This window comes from Oryctolagus cuniculus, chromosome 7, assembly GCF_051225735.1.
Source record: "Oryctolagus cuniculus isolate XC-2025 breed Fujian yellow rabbit chromosome 7, ASM5122573v1, whole genome shotgun sequence".
NCBI lineage: Eukaryota > Metazoa > Chordata > Mammalia > Lagomorpha > Leporidae > Oryctolagus > Oryctolagus cuniculus.
Genome location: NC_142873.1, coordinates 71,261,344 through 71,273,491, shown reverse-complemented (window position 1 = coordinate 71,273,491; position 12,148 = coordinate 71,261,344). Strand labels below are relative to the sequence as shown.

The 12,148-nt window shown below is 39.6% G+C and overlaps 1 protein-coding gene across 8 annotated transcripts in view; it reads right to left on the bottom strand.

Annotated features, from left to right (window-relative positions):
• Positions 1 to 4,532: 4,532 nt before the first annotated feature.
• FRRS1 (ferric chelate reductase 1) overlaps positions 4,533 to 12,148 on the bottom strand; it is a 57,661-nt gene continuing 50,045 nt past the window's right edge. For all 8 annotated transcript variants that reach the window (XM_002715840.6, XM_070077992.2, XM_089300307.1 and 5 more), the window contains 5 exons: positions 9,722 to 9,819; positions 9,412 to 9,470; positions 7,572 to 7,715; positions 5,466 to 5,527; positions 4,533 to 5,392 (listed from right to left, as the gene is read on the bottom strand). In XM_002715840.6, the coding sequence (XP_002715886.2) occupies positions 5,300 to 5,392; positions 5,466 to 5,527; positions 7,572 to 7,715; positions 9,412 to 9,470; positions 9,722 to 9,819 (456 nt within the window). In that variant the 3' untranslated portion in view covers positions 4,533 to 5,299. The remainder of the gene's footprint in view (positions 5,393 to 5,465; positions 5,528 to 7,571; positions 7,716 to 9,411; positions 9,471 to 9,721; positions 9,820 to 12,148) is intronic.

Genomic DNA, 12,148 nt, shown 5'->3' with positions numbered 1-12,148 from the left:
AGCCACGAAGCAATTATTCCCCTCTCTCTCCTTTCCCTCCACCCCCAACCAGTCCCTGGTAACCATTGGTCTGCTTTCTGTCTGCATGGATTTACCCATTCTGATTATTTCATACAGATGGCATCATACAGTATGTGACCTTTCATGTCTGACTTCCTCCACTTAGCAAAATATTTTGGAGGTTTATCCACATGATAGCATGAATCAATACTTCAGTACTTATGACTGAACACTACTCTGTTTCATGCACATACCATGATTTGTGTACATCCATTCACCCATGATGGGTCATGTAAGTTGTTCCCATCATGTGGCTATTGTATTGTGCTGCTGTGAGTGTGATTTTTTTATTTTTTTAATTTTGTTTTAAAAGAGTAACAAAATTCACCATCCTAACCATGTTTAAGTATACAATTCAATGAAGTAAGTACATTCTCAGAGCTTTGCAGCCATCACCATTATTCATCTCCAGAATCTTTTCATCATCACAAACAAATATTCTGCACCCATTAAACAATAATTCCAACTCCCCTTGGTCCCTGGACACTGATAACCATCATCTGACCTTCTGCTTCTGCAAAACAGAAAAAATTGACTACTCTGGGTACTTCATATAAGTGGAATCATATAAAAGATGCTCTTTTGCATCTGATTTATTTCATTTAGCATAACATTTTCAAGATGAACAACAAAAAAATTCTATAAAATAAGAAGTACACACTTTATCTGCAAAAACTATGAAGTTGAACACTTCATCAAACAGCAGACATCATCAATGACGTACAAAACAAGCAACTTTTACTGGAATCCCTTCACTTGACTCTCACAACTGCTCAGGATGATGGGCTTCGCAGATAATAGAACAGGGCTCAGAGAAGGTAAGTGACTTGCCAGTTTGTAAATTAACAAGCAAACATACTCCAGTCTTCCAGCTCTCAGTCTTTTTGAATTGATAAGATCAGCTACCTCCCTACAAGAGTTGTCAGGACAAGGAAAAATCTATGTTGAGTAGAGTTGAAGAAGTCTCCAAGAAGAAAGAACGTGGACAAGCACTTGATAGGCTAGCGTCTTCTAGGGAGAGAAGAACCGAAATCAGATTCCAGGAGAGCAACCATCCATGATCTGCGTGCAGAGTTGCGCTTGGTGAGAGTTGGTCAAGAAAGGAGGATGTGGATAGAACAGTGAGAATCCTAATCCGCTTGAAAAGAACTCAGAAGAATCCTTTCTTGTATTCCCATCTGTAATGGATTATCTTAAACAAGGACCTTTCTTCTTTTTTGTTTTTTTTTCTGTTTCACTGGCATTTACAGATAAATAGAAATTCAGCCAAAAGCCACATGTGCCCGGAGAGCTTTCTAGTTGGTATGTGCAGTGTTTAGCTTTTCCTAGTGCGCTCTGGACTATAGCAGGAAGCAAAATGGACAAGATATCTTTTCATAAACTTTAGAGTCCAGAATCCTGATAAAAACCAAGTATTAACATTAATTTGATTCATTTCTTTGATAACTCATGCTATAGACTACCTATGCCCTTAACATTGATTTCCACAGATCAGAAAATAATAAAAGAAAACTAAACTGAGCCATAAATGCTACCCTAACCAACAATTTTCTAGAATTTGTTTCGCTTTTTCTGAAAAAAAAAAGTTTCTCTTTATTTTGTAGAGCATTCCTTCTATAAGAAGAAAACTTACAGGTCCAGGATTGTGGCATAACATGGAAAGTTGCCGCCTGCAGTGCCAGTGTCTTGTATGAGCACCGGTTCAAGACCCAACTGCTCTACTTCCAATCCAGCTCTCTGCTATCGCCTGGGAAAGCAAAAGAGGATGGCCCAAATCCTTAGGCCCCTGCACCAATGTGGAAGACCCAGAAGAAGCTCCTGGTTCCTGGCTTCAGATCAGGCCAGCTCTGGCCATTGCAGCCATTTAGGGAGTGAACCAGAGGATTGAAGATATCTCTATCTCTATCTCTCTCTCACTCTCTCTCTCTCTCTATCTCTCTCTCTCTTCCTCTCTCCCTCTCTCTCTCTGCCTCAGCCTCTCTGTAACTCTGCCTTTCAAATAAATAAATAAATCTTTTAAAAAAGAATTATATTTATCTTTACAATGGAAAACTAGAAGAAAATATTGTAGTAAACATTGAGTTTGCTATATTTAATGGCTTTTGTTTACTTTTTAAATAAAGGTGTTCAAAAGGACTGTAAGTGGCATAGCACCTTTAAGAAGAGGCACACAGGAAGTTCATATCTAAACCCTAAGCTACTTAAATAAGGACCACCTGAACACTTAAAAAAAAATAAAAAAATAAAAAAACTCCACTATCATCTCTCTAATAAAGGATGCACAATGCAATGAAGTTATTCTTTGTCCCAGACAGTAGTTAGGTTTGGGGGCCAAGCAGAAACTACAACACCATCAGAAAGAATACTTGTGAAACCTGAAAACAATCGAACAAATTATCCAGTTCAGAAATTGGCTAAGGACATGAACAGGCAATCTTCAAAGGATGAAATATAAATGGCCAATAGAAACATGAGAAAATTCTCAGGATCACTAGCAATAAAGGAGATGCAAATTAAAACCACAATGAGGTTATTACCTCACCCCTGTTAGAATGGCTACCATATGAAAATCAAAAAACAATTAATGCTGGTGAGGAAGTGGGGGAAAATGTACCCTAATCCACTCTTGGTGGTAATGTAAACTACTACAACCATCAAGGAAGACAGTATGGAGATTCCTCCAGAGATCTGAAAATAGATCTGTCATATGACCCAGCCAACCCATGCCTGGGAATTTACCCACAGGAAATGAAATCAGCATATGAAAGAGTTATGTGAATATATATACTTATCGCATCTCAATTCACAATAGCTAAGATATGGAATCAACCCAGATGTCCATCAAATAATGACTGAATAAAGAAAATGTGATACACACACACACACACACACACACACACAGTACACTATGGAATAGTATGCAACTGGAAACCATTATGCTTAGTGAAATAAGCCGGTCTCAAAAAGACAAATATCATGTTTTCTCTGATATGTGGCAGTTAATATAGAATACCCAAAAATGTATAAGAATGAAATGGTCATTTGGGGATATGATTGTCATTTTTAGCCCTCATTTATGTTCCTGTGGAACTGTGGTCTTCTGACTTTTTACTGGTTGAATATTATTATTAGTGGCAAATTAAGCCTGTGAATATAGATTGGATTAAAATATATTTGCAGGGGCCGGTGCAGTGGCGCAGAGAGTTAAAGCCCTTGCCTGTGGCACCGGCATTCCATATGGGCACCGGTTCTAGTCCTGGCTGTTCCTCTTCCAAAACAGCTCTCTGCTATGGCCTGGGAAAGCAATAGAAGATGCCCAAGTCCTTGGGCTCCTGCACGCACATGGAAGACCCAGAGGAAGCTCCTGGCTCCTGGCTCCTGGCTTCAGATCGGTGCAGCTCTGGCCATTGCAGCCGTCTGGGGAGTGAACCAGCAGATGGAAGACCTTTCTCTCTGTCTCTACCTCTCTCTGTAACTCTGTCTTTTAAATAAATAAAATAAATCTTTTTAAAAATATATCTTCGCAAAAACTGATAGAGAAAGGGGAGGGAGGGAGGAGGATTGGAAAGTGAGGGAAGTGTTCTTGTCTTCTTGGATCTGTAACTATGGAAATCATAAAATGTGTTCTCTTTATATTACTAAAAATAGGGGCCAGTGCTGTGGTATAGCAGGTTATACCACTACCTGCAGCACCGGCATCCCATATAGATGCTGATTTGAGCCCTGAATGCTCCATTTCCTGTACAGCTCTCTGCTAATGTGCCTGGGAAACCAGCAGAAGTCGGCCCAAGTGCTTGGACCCCTGCCCCTCATGGGAGCCCCAGAAGAAGCTCCTGGCTCCTGGCTTCAGCTTAGCCTGGCCACAGTTGTTGTGGCCATTTGTGGAGTGTGCCAGAGGATAGAAGATCTCTCTCTTTCTCTCTCTCTGTTTCTCCGTCTCTATCTCTGTAAATCTGCCTTTCAAGTAAATAAAATAAATCTTTAAAAATAATAATGAATACTCCTATTGAAATAATAAAGCATGACTCCCTGAATATTTTATTTTCAAAAGTGCAGTTTTGTTTGCTTCCTTTGCCCAAGATAATGCAAAGGGAAATATCAAATAATTTTTATAAATAATCACAGAAAACAAACATCAGTGCAACTAGAAAATAACAACACTTGCCCCCAATTTGAGTTTCTAACCCATAACCGTGCCCCAAAAATGCATAAATTTTTCAAATAAAGATTAAGAAGTGTTGGTGGAATTTAAGGGAAATGCTATCCAAATACCAAAAAAAAAAAAATCAGTCCTAGGAAGGAAACAGGAACAAAGCAGAACTTCAGTATTACATTGCCACCTACTGGCTAGAAGTCTTCATAGCAAATATGTGACCTGATCCTCAAACAGAAGATTGGATTAGGAAGGAAAGTAACAGCTATTCAGATTCCTTAGAGCACATAACTTCCAATAATAATAATAATAATGATAATAATATCATCCACATTAATTTATTTTTGGAAAAAAGTTAGAATATCTATAAGATGACATTTGAAGGGTGAAGGGTGAGGTAACAGTTTTGGAAACACATCTACAATCTTTAAATGCTTTAAGAACTTAAATCTTACAGTCAAAACAGCATATAAAATGTCATTTCAGCTCTGTAGGTAGCTACATAAAAAATTCTTTAAGCAAGAGATGCACAATTGCATTTCACTGCCAACAAATATAATATTGATAATATATTTAAATGTTAATGAAACCTTTATCAGAGAAGTAACAGAATACACAGAGCAAATGACATGTCAAAAAGTGGAACATAAAAACATATTTTCTAAAAGAAAATCCAAAGACCATTCAGATAAAGTAGTAAAAAATAAATGTTTTCTTAGTATCACAGAACCTTTACCATCTAGAATATACTTAATACAACCTCCTTTTTATCCTAATGACATTCTTGTTTATTTCCTTACATTCTAACATTCTTAAAATCTTGGCATGCATTATTGAAGATTCATCTCTCCTGAACACTAAACCCTTAGGACCCAGAATTACAAGCTAGGGCTTGTTGTCAGTCTATAGGACGCTCCTGCATGTTATCTTTATATAATAACCAGACTTCAGAATCCCCTATCAATGTGACCCGGGTCTTCCAAATTAAAATTCACCAACACGCTCCCAGCAGTTGGTACAGTTTCAAGTGTCTTTGGATTGATGGTGATTATCACCTGGCCCATGAAAGTCAAGGTCTTTGCTTGTTCATAGATGGTTGATTGCAGATAAGAATATGATGAGAAAAGTCACATTCCCACAGACATAAATTGTCAACACTGCCTTTTTAAAAGCATGACCCTGAAAGAAAAATTGAGATATAAAAGAAGTACTACAATTAAGGTTTGTGTCAATAAACAAGGAAAGACCTTACCTCTGCTTCCGCTGCAGTAAAAGACTGAAGGATCTGAATTCTGTCATCATCCAGTATTTCCACTGTCAAGAACAGTGACATAAGTTTATCAGGACAGTGTTAGACAGCTACACTAACTTTACAAAAGAAAAAAAATATTGTTTTGAGGTGTTCACTCATTTCCAGGTTGTAAATTCTCCCTTTTCAACCTACTAAACATTGCAAACTTCCTGAATATTCAAGGCTCTCATAAATTGGGACAAGCTGGTCATTACACTGTTTTGTGAGAGGGCTTAACATGTGCCCTCTTCTTCTGGTTGATCAACAGCATGACAAGCCTAACAACCAAAATTTGGGGACTTTTGCAATTGACAAATTAAAATTGCATTACTTATGGCATACCACATGAGCGTTTGATGTATATATGCATTGTGGAATGGTTAAATCAAGCTAATTAATGTAACAATCCAATTTTCCACTACCTATGTGTTTTGGATAATAAGCCTTAATTCTGTGCTCATCAAATGTCCCATGTAGATGGCCTTATCAAAAACCAAAAGTGGAAGGGCAGATGCTTATTACCCAGCTTCCAAAACCCACCCAGGCTCCTAGGTTCACAGCACAGATCAGGGTGCCTCAAACAGTTTGTGGAAAGATGGGATTAAAAGACAAGGGTATGGGCAGTCATTTGGTCTAGAGGTTAAGTTACCACTAAATCCACACCCCATATCAGAGTGCCTGGGTTTGAGTCTCAACCCCAGCTCCCAACTCCAACCTCCTTGTAATACAAACCCTGAGAGGCAGCGGGTGATGACTCAAGTAATTGGGTTCCTGCCACCCATGCAGGAGACATGGATTCAGTTCCTGGCTCCCAGCTTTGACCTCAGTCAGAGGTCTCTGCAAGTATTTGGAGACTGAAACCAATGGATGAGTGCTCTATATCTCTCTTGGATTTTTCTCTTCCTCTCTCCCTGCCTCTCAAATTAAATAAATAAATTTTGGTGAAAAAAGACTTAAAACTCATGCATAGTTTTTTCATAATACATATATTCATAGACTTTCTTGAAAACATCTTATATGCATGAATTTCAAAACTTTTTTCAACCAGAATAAACTTATCTTTTAATTTCATCTTCTGTGACCTTTTTGAAGTATGCCTGTACACTAGACAATAAGGTTTTGTTTATAGAAGTTCATCTTCACTTATTGGGAGGAAAAAACTAGTTAAGATGCAGAAGACACAACCCAGAATCTAAGCTATTTTAAAACATCATCCTTTCTCTACTATCTCTCCTCTCCTACTGATGGTTACAGGTATCTTGACCCTGCTTGGCTTCAAGACCAAAACAGAATTTGCCATTAAAAAGCATGAGAAAGTAGGTCTTCATTATCTCACTCACTATCTTGCTAGCTATATACATACATGTATGACAACCTAAGTGTTTAAGTATGCCATACATGTGAAATGTGCGGCTCTGCCTGTGTGACTTGGGTCCCTCTATCCCAGGCACTCAGAATTCCCAGTGAGTACTGGCTCCAAGTCATAGCAGCAGGCAAAGTGAAAGTATTCATAAACAAGACATCTTCCCTGAAGCCTAATCTCATTCCCCTCCATTTTTCCTTACAAACTCTAGTTCTAATGAATGTAACAAACAAAAGACAGAAATTTTCCACAATTTTTACCAGTGGCTGAGTAATCAAAATAGAAATTTTGGGGGCAGTGCTGTGGCATAACCAGTAAGGCCACCACCTGTAACACCAGCATCTTATATGAGGACCAGTTCATGTCCCAGCTGTTCCACTTCTGATCCAGCTCCTTGCTAATGGCCTGGGATCAGTAGCAGAAGATGCCCCAAGTGTTTGGGCCCCTTGCTTCCAGGTGGGATGCCTAGATGGCGTCCTCGTGGCTCAGCCCTGGCCATTGTAGCCATCTGGAGAATGAACCAGCATATGGAAGAGCTCTGTCTCTGTCTCACTCTCTCTCTGTAACTCTGACTTAAAAAAAAAAAAATAGAAAATTTTAATGAGCCACCATGCAACAGTCAACTCCAAGTATCAAGAAACTTAGTATTTTCCAAAAACTTGTATAGTAGTGACTCTCGTAACATGGCTTTTTGTACAGATTACCTTGTCGAGAGAGTCGGTAAGCATGGATCTCCAGAACAATCTCCGTCCCAATGTGCCAGGCTACGAACCCAATCATTGCATAAGTTTTCTGTGGGTCAGGAAGATTTAATCCTGGTAAATCCATCCCCAGGAACATTGCTGCCACTAAGTGTAAAAGAAAAAAGATTATATTCAAATGTAGTAATTGTATGTTGATACTTGCATATATGTATTCTATTAAGTAAAACATACTGAAAGAATTGAGATGAATAAGATGAATATTTAAGTAGAAGTAGTTAATTTAGTCCTTTTTTATTGTAAGACGAGGTAGAATAAGATGGTAACTATAACTATGAACTACCAATTGTTAAGAAAACAGGCGGGGGCTGGTGCTGTGGCATAGTGGGTTGAGCCATCATCTGCAGCACCAGCAACACATATGGGTACCAGTTCATGTCCTGGCAGCTCCACTTCTGGCACAGCTCCCTGCTGATGTGCCTGTAAAAGCAGCAGAGAATGGCCCAAGTCCTTGGGCCCCTACACTCACATGGGAAATGTGGAGGAAGCCCCTGGCTCCCAGCCCCAGCCATTGCAACCATTTGGGGAGTGAACCAGGAGATGGAAGATTGCTCTCTCTCCCTCTGTCTGTCTCTCCTTCTCTCTCTGTAACACTGGATTTCAAATAAATAAATAAATCAGAAATAAAGAAGGAAGGAAGGAGGGAAGGAAAGAGGGAGGGAGGAAAAGAGGGGGGCAGGGAGGGAAGAAAGGGAAAAGAAAAAAAGAGAAAGAGAGAAAAGAAAACAGGCAAACTTTCCAGAAAGTTTTAAATATATAATGTAGGATGAGAGAGAACCATGAAAACCATTGCTAATTGTATTCCATCTTCCACAGAGCATCCATAGACTACAGACATGCTAGGACCACAGGAGGTACCTGGTTAGGTATTTATTATAAATCTGTAAGGCAAGAAAACATACCAGATAATCAATCATACTTGTCTTTTGAAAACCACTCAACCCTGGAGAGTATCAGTCCCATTAAATGAGCCTGGAGATGGGGAGTATGATGGTTCGAGTAGGATTTGGCTCCCAAATGCATGTAGATATTTAAAGTTAAAACCTCAAAATCTTACGTTAATGCACTTAGAGGATGGGAAACTTAGAGCCAGTTATGGCATGGGCCTAATCCAGTTAAGAGGTGGGCCTGGTGGAGGAGACTTAGGTCACTGGGGGCATGCCCTTGGGAAGCAGTATGGTGACAGTTTATTATAGAAGCCTGAGTTGGGCCCAGCCTCTCATTCTGCTTCCTAGTTTGCCACATGATCCCTTCCCTGCATACATTCTGTCACTGGCAACTTCCAGGCCCACCAGACAGCCAAACCAATGTGGTCCACCTGATCTTGAACTGTACAACTCTAAAACTCTGTGTCAAAATAAGTCTCCCTCCTTCAAAAGTACTTTTCTAAGGTACTTTGTTATAGAGACAAAACGCTGATTAATACAGAAGTCTTACACCCAACAGCCCCACCTCAGCCCAACCCACAAATGAACATCAACTTAAGCTGCTCAAATGTTTGGTCATCAGCATGTTATTCTGCTGGCAAAGGAAAATGCTTTAAAAAGTCTTCAAAGGAGAGTTTTAAAGTCTTTTTTTTAACTTTAACTTTAAAGCTGAAATAATGACTTAAATAGTTACCTCTAGAAATTACTTTCTGGAGTTCAATGTTTAAGGATGATTTCTCCTCAACAACCAATTACTCCAATTACTAATGCATCTAAAAATCATTTAAGCCAAATTACAACTTGCAATATAAACAGCCAGCAATTAAATATGAATAAGTGGCATCACAACTACTCACCTGCTATTATTCTCGCAGCTGTTCCCATACCCCAATGAGTCCAGTTAAACATTTTCCTTCTACCAAAATAAGAAACCAATCAGTATTCTTGAAAGTGATGGTTCTACGATTAATTCCCAAGAGAACACAGAACATATCATTTTTCCTGATTGCCTGGGAATTAGAAATCTGAACTACATTTTAAAGGCTTTTAAAGACAATTTTTCACTGAATTTTTTTAAGATGCAAAATGTTTCCACTTAAAAAGAGATCTGTTTGCCAGCTAATGAAATCCACATTGAGAGGATTTATATAGAAAACCTATAGGTACCTTGGGTCATGTAAAGGTGGCCTGAAGGCTGCCAGAAGTGGCTGAAAAACTGCTAAGGTCATCACGACACAACCAAGGTACGGGTGGTAACCTGCATGCTAAACAAAATCACGTCATCTCAATGTCATGTCGTCATCAGGTGAAAACCAATACACAAATATGTAGGCTTAGTGTGTTTCCATAGCCTTAAACACTTGAGGAGGAGGAGGCGGAGGAGGAGGAGGAGTGGGAGGGGGGGGAGGAGAATGGGAACGTTTACAGAGTATTCACTTAGTTTACCAACTAGATCATTCATGTTTACTATAATGCTTGACAATGGGTATAAATATTGCACATTTACAAATGGGAAAACAGAGGTTTGGAGACATCAAGTACTGTGGTCAAAGCCAGAAAGCACATGGTTGTGGTGGAGTCCTGGTGCAGAATGCTGCCTCTCTCTACTCAGGATGTTAGATGACCACCAATGCCAGGACATCCAGGTGCAGGCCCTGGTCACTCTCCATATGTTGAGAGCAATCATTTGCAATGATTGATGAGACCTCTGTTTCCCTGATCTGTGAGTTCTATATGGTTCCTTGTAACACTGAAGCTTAACAGGGTCTTAGTCACTCAATAAATGTTTTTAACTGAGTGAATAACCTGTAGAGCCACTGTATTAAAAGCTTATCTCCTCTGTTCTGAATGAAGCCCTAACCCAAGCAAAACCATCTACACAGTATCTCCATAGTTTTCTGCTACCCTCCTCCTTAAGGGATGCTGTGCGTCTCCTTATAACAGCAGAGTTGGATCAAATCCTTTGCACAGGATTCTACTTGAATCCTTCCAAGAAGAACTAGATGATGCTCCAACCTGTGCATGTTTAGATGGAGGGCCACAACAGTCTGTCATCACTGAATCCCAGGCTCGGGTAAGTTACAAATTTAGGACCTGGGTCAGGGACACAGTAGTTCCCAGGCAATGTTAGGAAGCCTTGGTAAATAGCAACTACAGCTAACAGAGGAGCAACACAAAAACACTTCCAATGGGGCCAGTGCTGTGGTGTAATGGGTAAAGCTGCTGCCTGCAGTGCTGGCATCCCATATGGGCACCAGTTCAAGTCCCATCTGCTTCACTTATGATCCAGCTCTCTGCTATGGCCTGGGAAAGCAGTAGAAGAAGGCCCAAGTCCTTGGGCCCCTGCACCCATGTGGGAGACCAGGAAGAAGCTCCTGGCTCCAGGCTTTGTATCGGTGCAGCTCCGGCTATTGCAGCCATCTGGGGAGTGAACCAACGGATAGAAGATCTCTCTCTCTTTCTCTCTCTCTCACTCTCTGACTCTACCTCTCTGTTCAAATAAATAAATCTTTTAAAAAAAGACAAAATATAAAAAACACTTTCAAGTCAAGGAGTCAATTATTCATGGATAAAATTTTAACCACAACTGTGGAAGCATATATATATATATTTTGTTGCTGCAGTATATATATATATATATACTGCAGCAACAAAATAATTCATGTATATCTTAGAATGTGCTGGGAACTATCCTAAGTACTTTCAATTAATTAACTCACAGTCATGCAGGAAGCTTACCAGATAGACAATATGCTATCCCCATTTCTACAGATCAGTTAACCAAAGGACAGAGAAGTAATGGAAATTGCCCAAGGTGTCCTACAAAATAAGTGATGATGCCAGTATTTGAATCCATGTAGGCCAGCTGTAGACTAGTGCTCCTAACTTTTATACTACTTTATTCATAAATGGGAAAGACTACAAACCCAAGTTCTGAAATATTAAATCTTGATATCAAATTCTGACTGGCTATATATCTGAAAAACTAATGAAAGCACAGGCTCTGAACTTAGGTATGTCACTTATTCTTGATGAGCTGCATCCATTCCTTTACTAATATTTACTAAGTATTGACTATGTACCAGAATCTTTTCTGGGTATTTGGGATGTGCCAGTATACATCCCGGTAAACACTGCTGCTCTCAAAGAACTAATATCATACTTGGGGGTGGGGGGACAGACAAAGAAAAAATATAAAAATTAAATGAATTATATGAAATGTCATAAGGCAGTGAAAGGTTTAGGGGCAAAAATAGAGCCAAGCAAAGACTTGAAGAACTTGAGGGAGTGAGGAGAGACTGCCAGGCAGAAGGAAGAATCCTAGCAAAGAGGATACAGAGCAGGAGAAGATTGGCATGTCTGCAGACCTGCATGAAGGCCCTGTGGAAGGAGGTGAAAGAGGGAGTCAGTTCAGAGAATAATTGGGAACCAATTTTGCTTTTGCTCTGAGTATAACTGAGAAACATTACAGAAAACACTTCAGGGCATAGGAATGACATGATCTCATTTACAGTTTTGGGTGAAAAATCACTCTGCCTTCTTTGTTGAAAATAGACCGTGGGTGAACAAGGGTGAAGTGAGGAGACCAGTGAG